This window comes from Terrapene carolina, unplaced genomic scaffold (genome assembly GCF_002925995.2).
Source record: "Terrapene carolina triunguis isolate 2854851 unplaced genomic scaffold, T_m_triunguis-2.0 Scaffold193, whole genome shotgun sequence".
In the NCBI taxonomy this organism is placed as follows: Eukaryota; Metazoa; Chordata; order Testudines; family Emydidae; genus Terrapene; species Terrapene triunguis.
In genome coordinates this window covers 1,161,175-1,172,768 of record NW_020664544.1, presented here as the reverse complement: position 1 = coordinate 1,172,768, position 11,594 = coordinate 1,161,175, and the positions used below count along the sequence as shown (strand labels likewise).

Sequence of the window (11,594 nt, the reverse complement as noted above, 5' to 3'; positions counted from 1 at the left end):
TGGGCAGAGGAGGGGGGAGCTGCCTGGGCCCCATCGCAGCCTGGAGCTGCAGTGCCCTCTGCTGACCAGCACTGCTCCGGGCCAGACTCCATCCCCGGCTGCAGCCCCTCGTCCTCGGCTGGGGCCAGGGGCCGCGGCCGCCTTGGCAGCAGGACGGAGCTAGGCCAGGCCCGAGGGTGAGGGGCTCTTGGCCTGGCACGTAGGGATCAGGCCCGTGCACGCTGCCGAGCGCTCGCTAGGTGGCAGGAGTGGTGCAGCCTCTTAACAGGGCCTAGCCCTGGCGCCCCTGCCCGCCCTGGGGCTGGGCTGGGCAAAGGGGCCTGGGGCGCAGAGCTGCCCCACACCCAGTGGGGCCAGCTCCCTGGGCGGGAGGCGGGGGCAGGGGGAGCTGCCCTGAGGGGCTCACAGCCCAGCCAAGCACGGGGGGCAGATCACAGCGGAAGCACAAAGGCTGCAGGGCAGGAATGGGGTGAAAACGGCCCCCGGGAGCGCTGGGCGGCCGGGACCCAGGCCCAGTGCAGACAGCGCTGGGCAAAGCCTGGGGGCGCAGCCTGGCCGGGCTTGCTGAGCACGGGGGGGCGGGGAGGAGATGGGACAGTGAAGCTCCAGGAGGCAGGCTCCCTGGAGCAGGGGAGTCCTCGCTCGCTTGGATTTTTAAATCTCGGGGGGCTGGAGGGCCTCATGCTGCCTGCCCCCTTTGAGCATCGGCCTCCCTCCTGGCAGAGCGAGCAGCATCCAATCAGCTGGTGGCCCCCATGGGGCGGGGGCAGGGCTCCCACAGGCAGGCACTGCCTGGGGGCAGCTGCAATGCTGGGGGGCCATTGGTGCCATGTGGAGCCCCCCAGAGCAGGTCAGAGCTGCTGTGCTCGGCCGCAGCCCCCCTAGGAAGCGCTGCGGGGGCGCTGGCCAGTCACCAAGGGCATGTGGCCATGAGAGCATTGTGGGCACTGGCCCCGGGCAGGCTGCCTGGCGTGTTGGGGGCACATTGGGTGCCTGGGCTGCATGGCCCTGGCATGGGGTGGGTACATGGAGACGGGCTGCCCAGCAGGCACTGGGTGCTAGCGGGACTTGCCGACCGGGGCTGTGCAGGGCTTCAGGAAATTGGAGCCACTTAGCGCCTCACTGCAGCTTCTGTGGGAGCAGAGACTGATGAAGCTGCTCGGTGCAAGCCCACCGACCTGGCGGGAGGGAGCCCAGGAGCTGGAGGAAAGAGCCAGCCCCGGGGAGGATGGGGAGGTGGGTGCCCGGCTTTGCTCCTTCGGCCCTAGGTCCCAGCTCCTGCAGCCACCAGCAGGGGTCAGGCCATGTCCCACCAGTGCCAGCTCCGCAGGCTGAGATGGGGGCGCCCCTTGTGCTGCCATGTGCATGTTCTGAGGGACACCCGGCATTTCCTGGGTGCATCCCTGGGGAAGGGGGTGAACCGTTGCCCGCCTGGCAGAGCAGCAAACCCTGCTGAGCTCCCCTGCGCCCGGCAGCACTGTACTGGCCAGGTGTGAGCGCGAGGCAGCCAAGGCGCTGGGCTGTCATGGCCCGGGCAGGGAGCCGGGTGCTCGGCGCGCCAGGCTCGGAGCTGCGTGGCTCAGCCTCCTCCCCCCCATGGGCACTGGGGGCTAAGAGTCACTTGCCGCCTGCTCTGCCATCGCTCCGGGGAGCTCGTCACAGCTGGGAACGCAGCACCTGCCCTACGTACCGCGACTTCGCCTGGCGGGGCTGAGCCCACCCGGGCTGGCCAGAACTGCAGTGCCAATGGGGCCGGGGAGCCCCTGCGACCTGCTCCCTTCAAAGCCAGCGACTGTGAGGCCACTGGGGCCTGGGACACCTGCTCCTCTCAGCCCCCCCCCCCCCCCCCCGCCCACCCCAACGGCTCGCAGGGAGCCCAGGCTCCTGTCTGGCGGGGAGAGGCAGGCAGTGGGCCCTGCTGGGGTGTCCCCGGGCAGCCTCCCTTAGCCATTGCTGGCTGGAGCACAGCCCCTGGGCATGAAAGCTAGGCTCTGTGCCTGTCTGGGTGAGCGTGTGGGGCCCATGTGGGGCACGAACCCCCTGGGGGAGGAGCCAACATTTTTATAGATAGAAACTTTAATCCTTTATTTAAAAAAAAACAAAGCAACAACGTGGCAAGCGGCAGCACCCCGTTCCCTCCTGGGGCTAGCCCTGCAGGGCAGCCACAACGCCCAGCGCCGGACGTGGCTGCAGCTTGGAGCACCGGCTGCTGCCCCATCTGCTGGGCCAGGCACCCGCTGGCAGGAGCTCCCGGCTTGGGGCTCCCCCTCGAGTCCCTGCCTGGTGGCCTGATGCCACGGTGTGAACACAGGCAGCACGGGGACTGCTCCCGTTGACCCTGCAATCGGCACCTGGACCCTCAGCGAAATCGGGTGGCACTGTCAGCTCCTGGTGCCAGCCACCCCTTGCCCTCCCCAGGGCTCTCCCGGTGCCCAGTACGTTGGCACAGAACAGCGCGTCAGTGCAGCCCAGCCCTCCACCTCCCCCGGCCCAAATGGGCCAGTAACTAACTTGCTAATTAAGAAACCAGAGGCAAAGCTTGGGTAAGCTGCCCGGGGGCGGCAGGGCCAGGCAGTGGGCCCTTCCATGCCCCACAACAGGGCGGGGGGCCATCCTTGTGCCACAGGGCCAGCCCCCAAATGGAGCTTCCCGGGTTCAGAGCTGAAGCAGCCTCTGCCCCGCTGGGCCCTGTGCTCCCGCTGGCAGCTGCTGCAGATTTTGGTTTGAATGTGGGGCTGTGGGGCGACCCCCAGGGCTTTTCCATGGTGTTTGTCTCCTGTAGAGGTCACAGGGGCTCGGTCTCTTCCTGCAGCCGCTGCCTCGTCCAGCTGTGTGGGGCAGCGATCCTGCTGGTAACGGGTGCTCCTGTCCCCCATCACTGACACTGGGGGGCTCCCCTCCCCCCCAGTGACCCACCCTGTCCCGTCTGGCAGGCTCCGTCCTCCCCTGCAGCGCTATGTACACAGGAGCCGTGGCTGCGGGGCAGAGCGGCCCAGGCGCCCGTCTGGCTCCCCCAGGACCGAGGCAAAGCTGCTCCTGCTCCCAGGGAGCCTCCTACCCTCCAGGGGCCCGTCCCTCTCGCGTCCAGGGGCCCCGACTCCGGGGCAGGCTCGGAAATGCGCCTGGCAGGCCTGTGGCGAGTCCGGCGCACTGCTCTCCAAGGCAGCAGGCAAAGGGGATGCGAGCGGTCGGCTCAGAACACCAGCTCCTGGGCGATCTCCTGCAGGGCTGGGAACGGCTTCCGCGCCCCAGCCAGCTCCGTCTCCCGCAGCTCCAAGCCCCCCAGCTGGCGGCAGGGGCAGGGCATCGTGTAAGAGGCCACGAGCACCAGCTCCTCGTCCTCCTCGGGGCCACTGCCGCCCTCACTCGCCGGGGCCTGCTCCGGCTCAGCCCGCACTGGGGACGCCAGCGCCGGGGCCGGGGCTGGGGCCAGCCAGGGGTGCTGCAGGCACTGCTCGGCCTTGGCCCGCTTCCTGCAGGCAGGAGGGACGGGATTAGTGCTCTCAGCCCAGGAGTCCTCGGCCCTACCCCTGCGACTGCCCCCCTCCCGCATGGCCGCCCCCGAGAGTCCAGCCTTCCTCCCGCCCCGTGCTCGCATCAGGGCGACACCCCGGCAGCCAGCGAAGCTGCGACGCGTGCGAGGCCAGCTCCAGGGCCGATCTCCCCAGGCGCAGGGAGCGCGTGCTTGGCGGGAGGCTCTGGCCCGGGTGCCACGTGCCCCTGAGGCTGGCGTGACAAGGCCAGGGGGCAGCGGCGGGTACCTGGGGTTCTTGACGAGCAGGGAGCGGATGAAGTCAATGGCCTGGTCCGAGATGCCCTGGAAGACGTCGGGCGGGAACTGCACGTTCACCTGCGAGATGTTCAGGAAGGTCTCCTGCTTGGTGTCGCCCAGGAACGGCGACTCGCCCGTCAGCATGACGTAGGTCAGCACCCCGACGCTCCTGGGGAGAGCCCCTGGGGTCAGAGCCAGCGGGGAGCCCAGTGGGCCAGGGCCTGGCTCCCATCGGCGCTAGCCGCCTGCTCTGTGGGTGACGGGAGGAGGAGCAGCCCCCACGGCCAAGGTCAAACCCATGAGACTCCCGGCCCCTCCCCAGGCTGAGCCCGGCCCCTGTGTCCAGGGAGGCCCGAGGACCCCCCCTTCGCCCCCGCTCCTCTCCCGGACGCTGGCAGGTTCACAGCCGTGGGCTGAGACTTCTTCCCAGAGCTGGGGAGGGCCTGGGGGGGCTGATGGGGGGCATGGAGGGGACGTACCCCCCCTCAGCGGGTCACAACTGCAGTACTGGTCATGCCACAAGCGGGCACTGCACCCACACTGTGGGCTCCCCGGCCTCTCCTCCAGCTGGGTGAGGGGCCGAGGACGCTGGGGGCAGGGCAGAGCGGTTTCTGGGGGGAGTGTATCGGCAGGGGCAGGGGAGATTCGCCCTGGCTCCCAGGGTGCCCCGTGCCAGGACAAGCAGGAACTCAGCCCCGCGGATGATGCACTGCGAGCAAACGCTGCAGCTACCTGGTGACCTGCGGTGGGGAAACACCCCCCCCCCCGCCTCTTTGCACCAGCCTCCCGTGTGCCGTTACCCTGCCCCCACCCCACAGGCGAAAGGACAGACCCCCCGACGCGTGCCCCTAGGAAAGGACAGAGGGACCCCAGAGACCTACCACATGTCGGTGGCCGTGCTGATGGGCTCGTAGCTCAGGACCTCGGGAGCTGCAAAGGGAAACGTAGGGGAGTTATGGGCCCTGCCGCTGGTGCCAGGCTGTGCCAGCGACTCCGCCCCCGGGCGAGGAGGGCGCCCAGGCCGGCAGCGGGAGTGGGGGGCGCTGGAGGGGGCAGCACTGCGCAGCGAGCTCAGCACAGGGCTGAACGGGCTCGGGGGGGTGGCGAGACCCATGCCCAGTCCCCGTCTCTGCTGGAGCGAGGTGCCAGGGCCCTTGGGCACATGGCTCAGAACCCAGGCGCTCGGGGCAGATTCACCCCTGTGGATTCACGACCAATGTCTGCAGCCCAACAAGGATGTGTCGTCCCGTCCCCCCCCCCCCCCCCCCCCCCCCCTCCCCCGTCTCTGCTGCCCCCCGCCGTGCCACTTACCCACGTACTCCGGCGTGCCCAGAATCTCGCGCACCTCCCGCATGGCGTCCACCCGGCGCGACAGCCCGAAGTCCACGATGCGGATGTCGCCCAGGGGGCTGCTGCTGGTCAGGAGGATGTTCTGGGGCTGCAGGGCAGGGGCAGGGTGTGAGCCGAGAGGGCCGGGACCCTGGTGCCGGGACAAGGCAGGGCTGGCACTCCGCTCCCCCTGCAGGGACAGGGGGTGGGAGGGACCCCACCACCACCACCACCACCGCGGGGATGAGGGGGGGTTCCAGGAGCCCTGGGGGAACCAGTCCTTTTCAAGCTTGTGTCCACCCATCCCGCCTCCCAAGAGACTCTGCTCCCAGCGGGGGAAGGCCCCCAGTAACCGCCCGGCCCCACCGGTACCTTCAGGTCCAGGTGGACGACGTTGTGCTGGTGCAGGTAGGCGACGCCGCGCAGGATCTGCCGCACCAGCCGGATCACGTCCTGCTCGGTGAAGGCCTCATCCTGCTCCGCCACGCACTGCTGGAAGATCTCCCCGCCGGCCGCGCTGAAGGGGGGGGTGGCAGGTGACGGGGGGGACGGAGCCTTGCTGGCAAATGCCTCCCCCAGCCACCAGCACCTGCACATGCTAACAATCCCCCGCCCCCAGCACATGCTAACAACCTCCCTCCCCAGCACACACTAACCCCCAGCACATGCTAACCCCCCAGCACCAGCACACGCTAACCCCCCCTTTCCCCAGTGCAGGCATAGCTCTGCCACCTGATTCCCAGCCTCCCCCTCCACCCCGGTGCTAATCCCTAGACCCCGCTCCCCTCCAGCGCCGGGAATCGAACCCAGGCGTCCTGACTGTCTGCTCGTTTCACAAATGGCCGGCGGGCGGGGACTCCTCGGGGAAGGGCTCCACCCTCAGTCCCTGCGTCAGCACAGCCACCCTGGGGCCCCATACCCCGGCCTCCCCCTGCCGGGATCCCAGGAGACAGCTCTTGGCAGGTCACTCTCCTGGCCCAGAACAGCGGTGCCAGCACCCAACCTGTTCCTCGCTGGTTATGTAACCGCAGCCCCAGCGCCTAGAGGGCAGGGCCGTGCACCCAGCCCGACAAGGCGCTGCCTGTCCCAGCCCCGGCTCCAGGCCCAGCCCTGGCAGGGGGCGCAGGGCGCACGGCACCAGCCCGTGGAGCTGCTCACGCCCATGGGGCTGACCCTGAGGTGCCCCCAAGCAGCCAGGATGCTGCATGTCCCTGGGCATCAGCCGGGCTTGGTTCCAGGCCAGGGGTGTCTGCGCGGCTCTGCGCCCTCCGGCCTCTGCCAGCGATTAACCAGGAGCCGCAGGGGCCATTTCCATGCCAACAGGCCCGTAGGGCTGTTCCCAGCCTCCTGGCAAGGGGTCCCAGGGCCAGGCGTGGCCAGGCCGGGAGGAGCCAGGCGCTGGCCTGCAGGAGCTGGGAGAGCCAGAAACCTCTCTAGGGAGCCTGCACCCACGGGACCAGCGAGGGTGGGAAGGGTCGGATACAGCTTCAGAGCAGGCCCGAACCCAGGTGCCCCAGCGGGATGGGGGGTCTTTGCCCATTCCCGGCCCTGCCACCCCAGGAGCCTCTTCCCAGACTTCCCCTTTGGAGACCACAATGTGCAGGCTGGCTGGCCCTTTAAAGGGGGCTGGGCTTGCTGTTAGCCCCAGCTGGCCGGGATCAGAGGGGTGATGGCCCTGGAGTTTGAGTAGAGGAACCACAGAGAACAGCTGGGCTGGGCACGGCCCGAGGGAGGGGCTGCAGCAGGCTGTCGGGGGCTCCGGGAAGGTGCCTGGGACGCAGGGCTCTATTCTGGAGACGGCGAGGTAATGCTGAGGGGACTGGCCGAAGGGAGCCCAAGTGGGGTGAATGCAGCCTTGGTTTTGTTTGGAGATTTGTTACCCTGGAAGGGGACTGAATTGTGAATGAGGCAGCTGGAGGAGTGAGCCCGAGAGACAGGGAGTGTCTGCAGTGCCACGCTCAGCCACGCCCTGTGGCACCCGCCTGAAGCCGGGAAGGCAGGGGGCAGATTGTGGATTCCTGGGCTGCAGGGGGCTGGCTCCCTAGTGCCCTGGCTTTGTGCGCTCGGTTGCACCTGAGCAGAGCAACGTGGTAGCAGCTGGCACAGGCAGGGAGGGTGGGTTCTGCGACTGCAGGAACTGGGGCCAATTCCCAGTGTGGGCCAGGCCACGGAGGGGTCACTCCAGGCTGAGCTGCTCCCCAAATCTGGGGGGACTCGCTAGGTGACATCAGAGGCAGCAAGGCCCAGTGGTGAGGGCCCTGGCCTGGGTGTCTGAACACCTGGGTTCTACTCCTGACTTGCTGTGGGACCTTGGGCCTGTCCCTTCCCCTCTGGTCCTCTCCCACCCTTGTCTTGTCTATTCAGCTTGTAAACTGTGGGGCAGGGACTGCGCTAGGCGCTGTACATGCGCACCGTGGGGCCCTGATCTCGGCTGGGGCTCGTCAGCCCCGCTGTAGGAGCGGAGGGAGCGTGCTGACGGGCAGGTTTGCATTGCTCACCTCATGCTGTGGTTACAGCGAGAGCAGATCACAGCCCCGTTCTGGGAGCAAAAAACGCGCGCACGAAACCACCAGCTGCTTCTGGGAACTCGATGCTGAGCTAGCGTCGTGTTTCAGAGACCGCCACCTACGCACCTTTCCCCGTGGCCACCCAGCGCGCTGGCTGGGGAGCAGAATCCATCTGCCTTTCCAAGGGACCCAAGACCCAGCGAGGCGCTTTCAGAAAAAACCCAGAGCGGCTGCGAGCTTCTGTTTCCGCCCACGTGCCCAGCGGGGAGGGGTGCGTTTGCCAGGAAGGCCCAGGTCTCACGGGGTCCCCTAGCTGCCTGGTCAGGTGCCTGCTGCTAGCCCCACATCAAGAGCTGTGTCATTAGCTGGGGTTTATACTGGCACAAGGGGCCCAGGGTAGCATCCACGCCCAACGTGCTCGTTCCCCAGATGCCCAGCCTGCCTCACGTGCCCATGGCCCCGTGCCGGCAACAGCCAGCGCCAGCCCAGCCCCTCCCGCTTGTCCCAGGGTCAGCGAGGGGGGATTCAGGTCCCAGCACCTCTGGGTCACCAGTTCCGACCCGGCCTGAGTGAGGAACACGCCCAGGCCTCAGTCCGTCCAGTCCCTACAGCAACATGAAGGCCGAGCTCCCCTTCCTCCCTGGGGGGTGCTCCCCAGGCAGGCTGGGCTGGCGCCCCTCCACACACCGCCCCACCCCACCAGCCTTTGGAGGGCAGAGAGTGGGACCGTCCAGAGGCCGTGGCAGTAGCAAGGGCTCCTTTCCCACTGCAGTGGGGAGCCGGGCTCATAGAACCAGCCCTCCCCTGCCAACAGCACAGGGTCCCCCTTGCTCCGTTCCACCCCATGGTCAGCCCCACGGTCCCCTCAGCCCTGCGGTGTGTGCAGGGAGGTTCCTGTAGCGTCACTTCTCTCTCCTGCCGCTGCCGTCCCTACATCACCTGAGTCTCTTTCCTGGTAAATGAGCCTGGCCTGGTTCGTGCAAAGGCCCCAGACAGGAAGCCGTGCTCTCTGGGGACCCAGCTGGGGCCCTGTGGTGGAGCCGTGTGGGCAGGATGCGGCCCCGAGATCAGCAGCTGCCCGGAAAGGGAGCTGAGAAACGGGGCTGAGGCTGTTTCTCAGACACGCTCTGGTTAAGTCACTTCCTGCTGCACTCAGCCCCGGCCATGCAGCCAGCCGAGGCAGCAGGTTTCAAGTGCAGGCGCCGGGCAGGGCAGGGAGCTGGTGCCCTGACGCAGGTACCCCCGTCCGCGCTCTATGGACAGGCTGTTCTAGGGCCCTGGAAAGCACGTTCTAGGCCACAGGAGGCTGCAGGGCCCTGATCAGAAACGCCCCCCTGCAGCCCCAAGGAGAATCACAGAATCTCAGGGTTGGAAGGGACCTCAGGAGGTATCTAGTCCAACCCCCTGCTCAACACAGGACCAACCCCACCTAAATCATCCCAGCCTGGGCTTTGTCAAGCCTGACCTTAAAAACCTCTAAGGAAGGAGATTCCACCACCTCCCTAGGGAACCCAGTCCAGTGCTTCACCACCCTCCTAGTGAAAAAGTGTTTCCTAATATCCAACCTAAACCTCCCCCACTGCAACTTGAGACCGTGCCCTGCTCTGTAGAGGGTCCTGCCCCTGCCAACCCCACTGGCAGAACCGGGGAACGGGCCCAGCCCGCAGCCTTCACACCGCAGAGCAAGGGGCGTGTATGGAAGGGCTGGGGCCGAGACCAGCCAAGGGGTGAGGCAGTGTGGGGCCGAGGAGCGAGGGGGCCCCGTCTGCCCGGCACTCACCACTCCAGCACCAGCACGATCTCGGCGGGCGTCTCGTAGACCTCGTGCAGATCCACCACGTGGGGGCTGCGGGCGGCCAGCTCTAGCACGGCGATCTCGTTGATGATGTCGAGCCGGCAGTCCTCGCCCTTGCGCCGCTTCCGCAGGAACTTGGCTGCGAACTCCCGGCCCGTGGCCTTCTCCAGGCACTTCTTCACCACCGCGAACTTGCCCCTGCGGAGAGGAGCCATCAGGGAACTGAGCCGGGGCTGGCCCCGGCCCCTCCATCACACCCCCACCCCACGCAGCACGGCCCCCCTGCCCGCCCTCCCTCCCTTCCCCTCTCTTCGCAGCCAGCCCCAGGGGCCCAGCCCCCCATGAACCCCTGAGCTGTGAGAGTCACAAGGTGCAGCTTCCGCGACTCAAGGACCGGGTCCCCCCGGCCCTGGGCCCAACCCCCCCAGGCTGTAGTGCCCACACTCCTCTGCCCCACGGGGGTACGCCCCCCAGCCCAGCCTGTGACTGACCAGCTCCTCGCAGGAAGCGGGGAGGGCAGAGATGAAGGAGCAACCAGGCTGAGGGTGCTGGCCCAGAAGGGTTAAGCTGCACTCGGGAGGCACTTCAGCCTCCCCTGCCACGGCCTGCACCTGCCGGCGTTGCCAGGCCCAGGGCTGGCGCTGACAGGGAGGCCCGGCAGTGGGGAGCGTAGGGGGGCCTGGGTCAGAGGGAGGGCGGAGATGGCTCTACTCAGGGCACCAGCCATGCTGCTGGGAAGGGGGTGCACAGGCCTCCTCAGTGTCATGCACCCCGACTGCCAACCCAGCCCCCAGCACTGCGGAGACCGGACAGCTCCCCCGTGCCCCCTGAGCAGGGGTAAGGGCCGGTACCCCCGTTATCCACAGCACGTTCAGGAACAGGCCTCCTGCTCCCTGCCCTGTCCCCAGTCCCCCTGCCAGGCGAGTGCCCTGCAGATCTGCACCCGGGGCAGGGAGTCACCAAGCAGGGGCAGGGGCAGCTCCCACCCGCGGGGCAGGGAGGAGCCAGGATCCTAGGATCTCGCCGTGTAAACAGAGACGTTCCCTGCTGCCGTTTCCAGGAACCCTTCGCCTAATGGGAACCATGTGGCCCGGGCACCAGGCTCAGCTCCTGAGCAAGCGGCAGCTGGGGGCACCCCAGAACCCCAGCACACAGCGCCGCAACCACAGCCCCGAGGGGAGCGGGCACAGGCCCATTTGCGCTGCGCCTGCCAAGCCCCTGGAGAGCCTGGGGCAGCAGCCAGCAGGAGCTCGGAGATGTGCCACCGCTTCCCCCACAGGCTGCTTTGTGCCACACATGTGGGTCCCGACCAACACACATGGCTCCAGCCGCATCCAGACAGCAGCCGCCCCTCTTGCGAGCCAGAGCCCCCGGGAGCCCAGGATCGCAGCCACCTCCACCTCTCCCCGACCCCCCAGCTCTGGCTCCAGCCACCCCAAAAGCCCAGGCAGAACCCGACGGCTTCCAGGCAAAGCCCCAGCCCAGCCACCCCTTGGCTGCAAGAGAGAGACGGGGCTTTACCCCCTCCTGGCACAGAGCAGCCCCCAGCGTGCAGCCCTTCACCCCTGCCAGCCTGCCCCACGCTGGGCCGTGCCGGGCCGTGCATCAGCCAGCGCCCAGCCTGAGCTTTCAGCACACCCTGTCTCCCGCCCTGGTCTCGCATCGTTGGCCCCGAAGAAAAGCTGGACGAAGCCAGAGCAAATTGCTCCCAATTAGCAGGAGCCACCCAGGGAACTAGGCCTTGTCCCGCCCCACCGGGGCGTCAATCAGCGTCACAGGCCAGGCCACCGAGCCAGTCCCGACCTGTCACACGCAGTCTCTGGGCCCTGTCCCAGCAAGGCCCTTTTAGGGAGTTGGCCCAGCAGCCAGGCAGCCCATCCCCTGCCTACGGGCTCCAGAGACAAGGGGCCTGGGTGAGGCTAGCGAGAGATGACAGGCCCCTCGCCCGGCGGCTCCCGTTTGCACCATTGGATAGAACTGGAGACCTGGCTCCCCACGAGCCAGTCCTAGCCCAGCCCCAAGCCGCTCGGCTGTTCTCAGGGCGACCTCTGGCGACAGCCGCTTGGCCCCAGAAAGTTTGGAAATGGCCCCGACTCAGAACTTCGTGCCCAAAACCGAGAGATTCCAACAGCTTCTGGGTGGCTGCTTGTAAACAGCCAGGAAGGGAATTTGCAAAACTGAGAGATGATGA

At 67.6% G+C, this 11,594-nt stretch overlaps 1 protein-coding gene across 1 annotated transcript; it reads right to left on the bottom strand.

The window, feature by feature from the left end:
• Nucleotides 1–2,103: 2,103 nt before the first annotated feature.
• Nucleotides 2,104–9,618, bottom strand: LOC112102250 (serine/threonine-protein kinase 17A-like). Its single transcript, XM_026654657.1, has 6 exons — nucleotides 9,389–9,618; nucleotides 5,474–5,618; nucleotides 5,084–5,210; nucleotides 4,654–4,702; nucleotides 3,762–3,941; nucleotides 2,104–3,473 (listed from the first exon to the last, which is right to left on the bottom strand). Exons 1-6 carry the CDS (start codon nucleotides 9,616–9,618, stop codon nucleotides 3,194–3,196), a joined length of 1,011 nt encoding a protein of 336 aa, XP_026510442.1. The 3' UTR covers nucleotides 2,104–3,193.
• Between the last annotated feature and the right edge of the window lie 1,976 nt (nucleotides 9,619–11,594).

What these genes read in the sequence shown, in the direction of transcription:
- LOC112102250 (XM_026654657.1), bottom strand. Translation starts at nt 9,618, where the DNA reads ATGGCTCCTCTCCGCAGGGGCAAGTTCGCGGTGGTGAAGAAGTGCCTG. An exon ending in TCGTCCACCTGGACCTGAAG is followed by an intron (nt 5,211 to 5,473) that starts GTACCGGTGGGG and finishes CCTGCCCTGCAG; the next exon opens with CCCCAGAACATCCTCCTGAC. An exon ending in CTGCTCGTCAAGAACCCCAG is followed by an intron (nt 3,474 to 3,761) that starts GTACCCGCCGCT and finishes TCCTGCCTGCAG; the next exon opens with GAAGCGGGCCAAGGCCGAGC.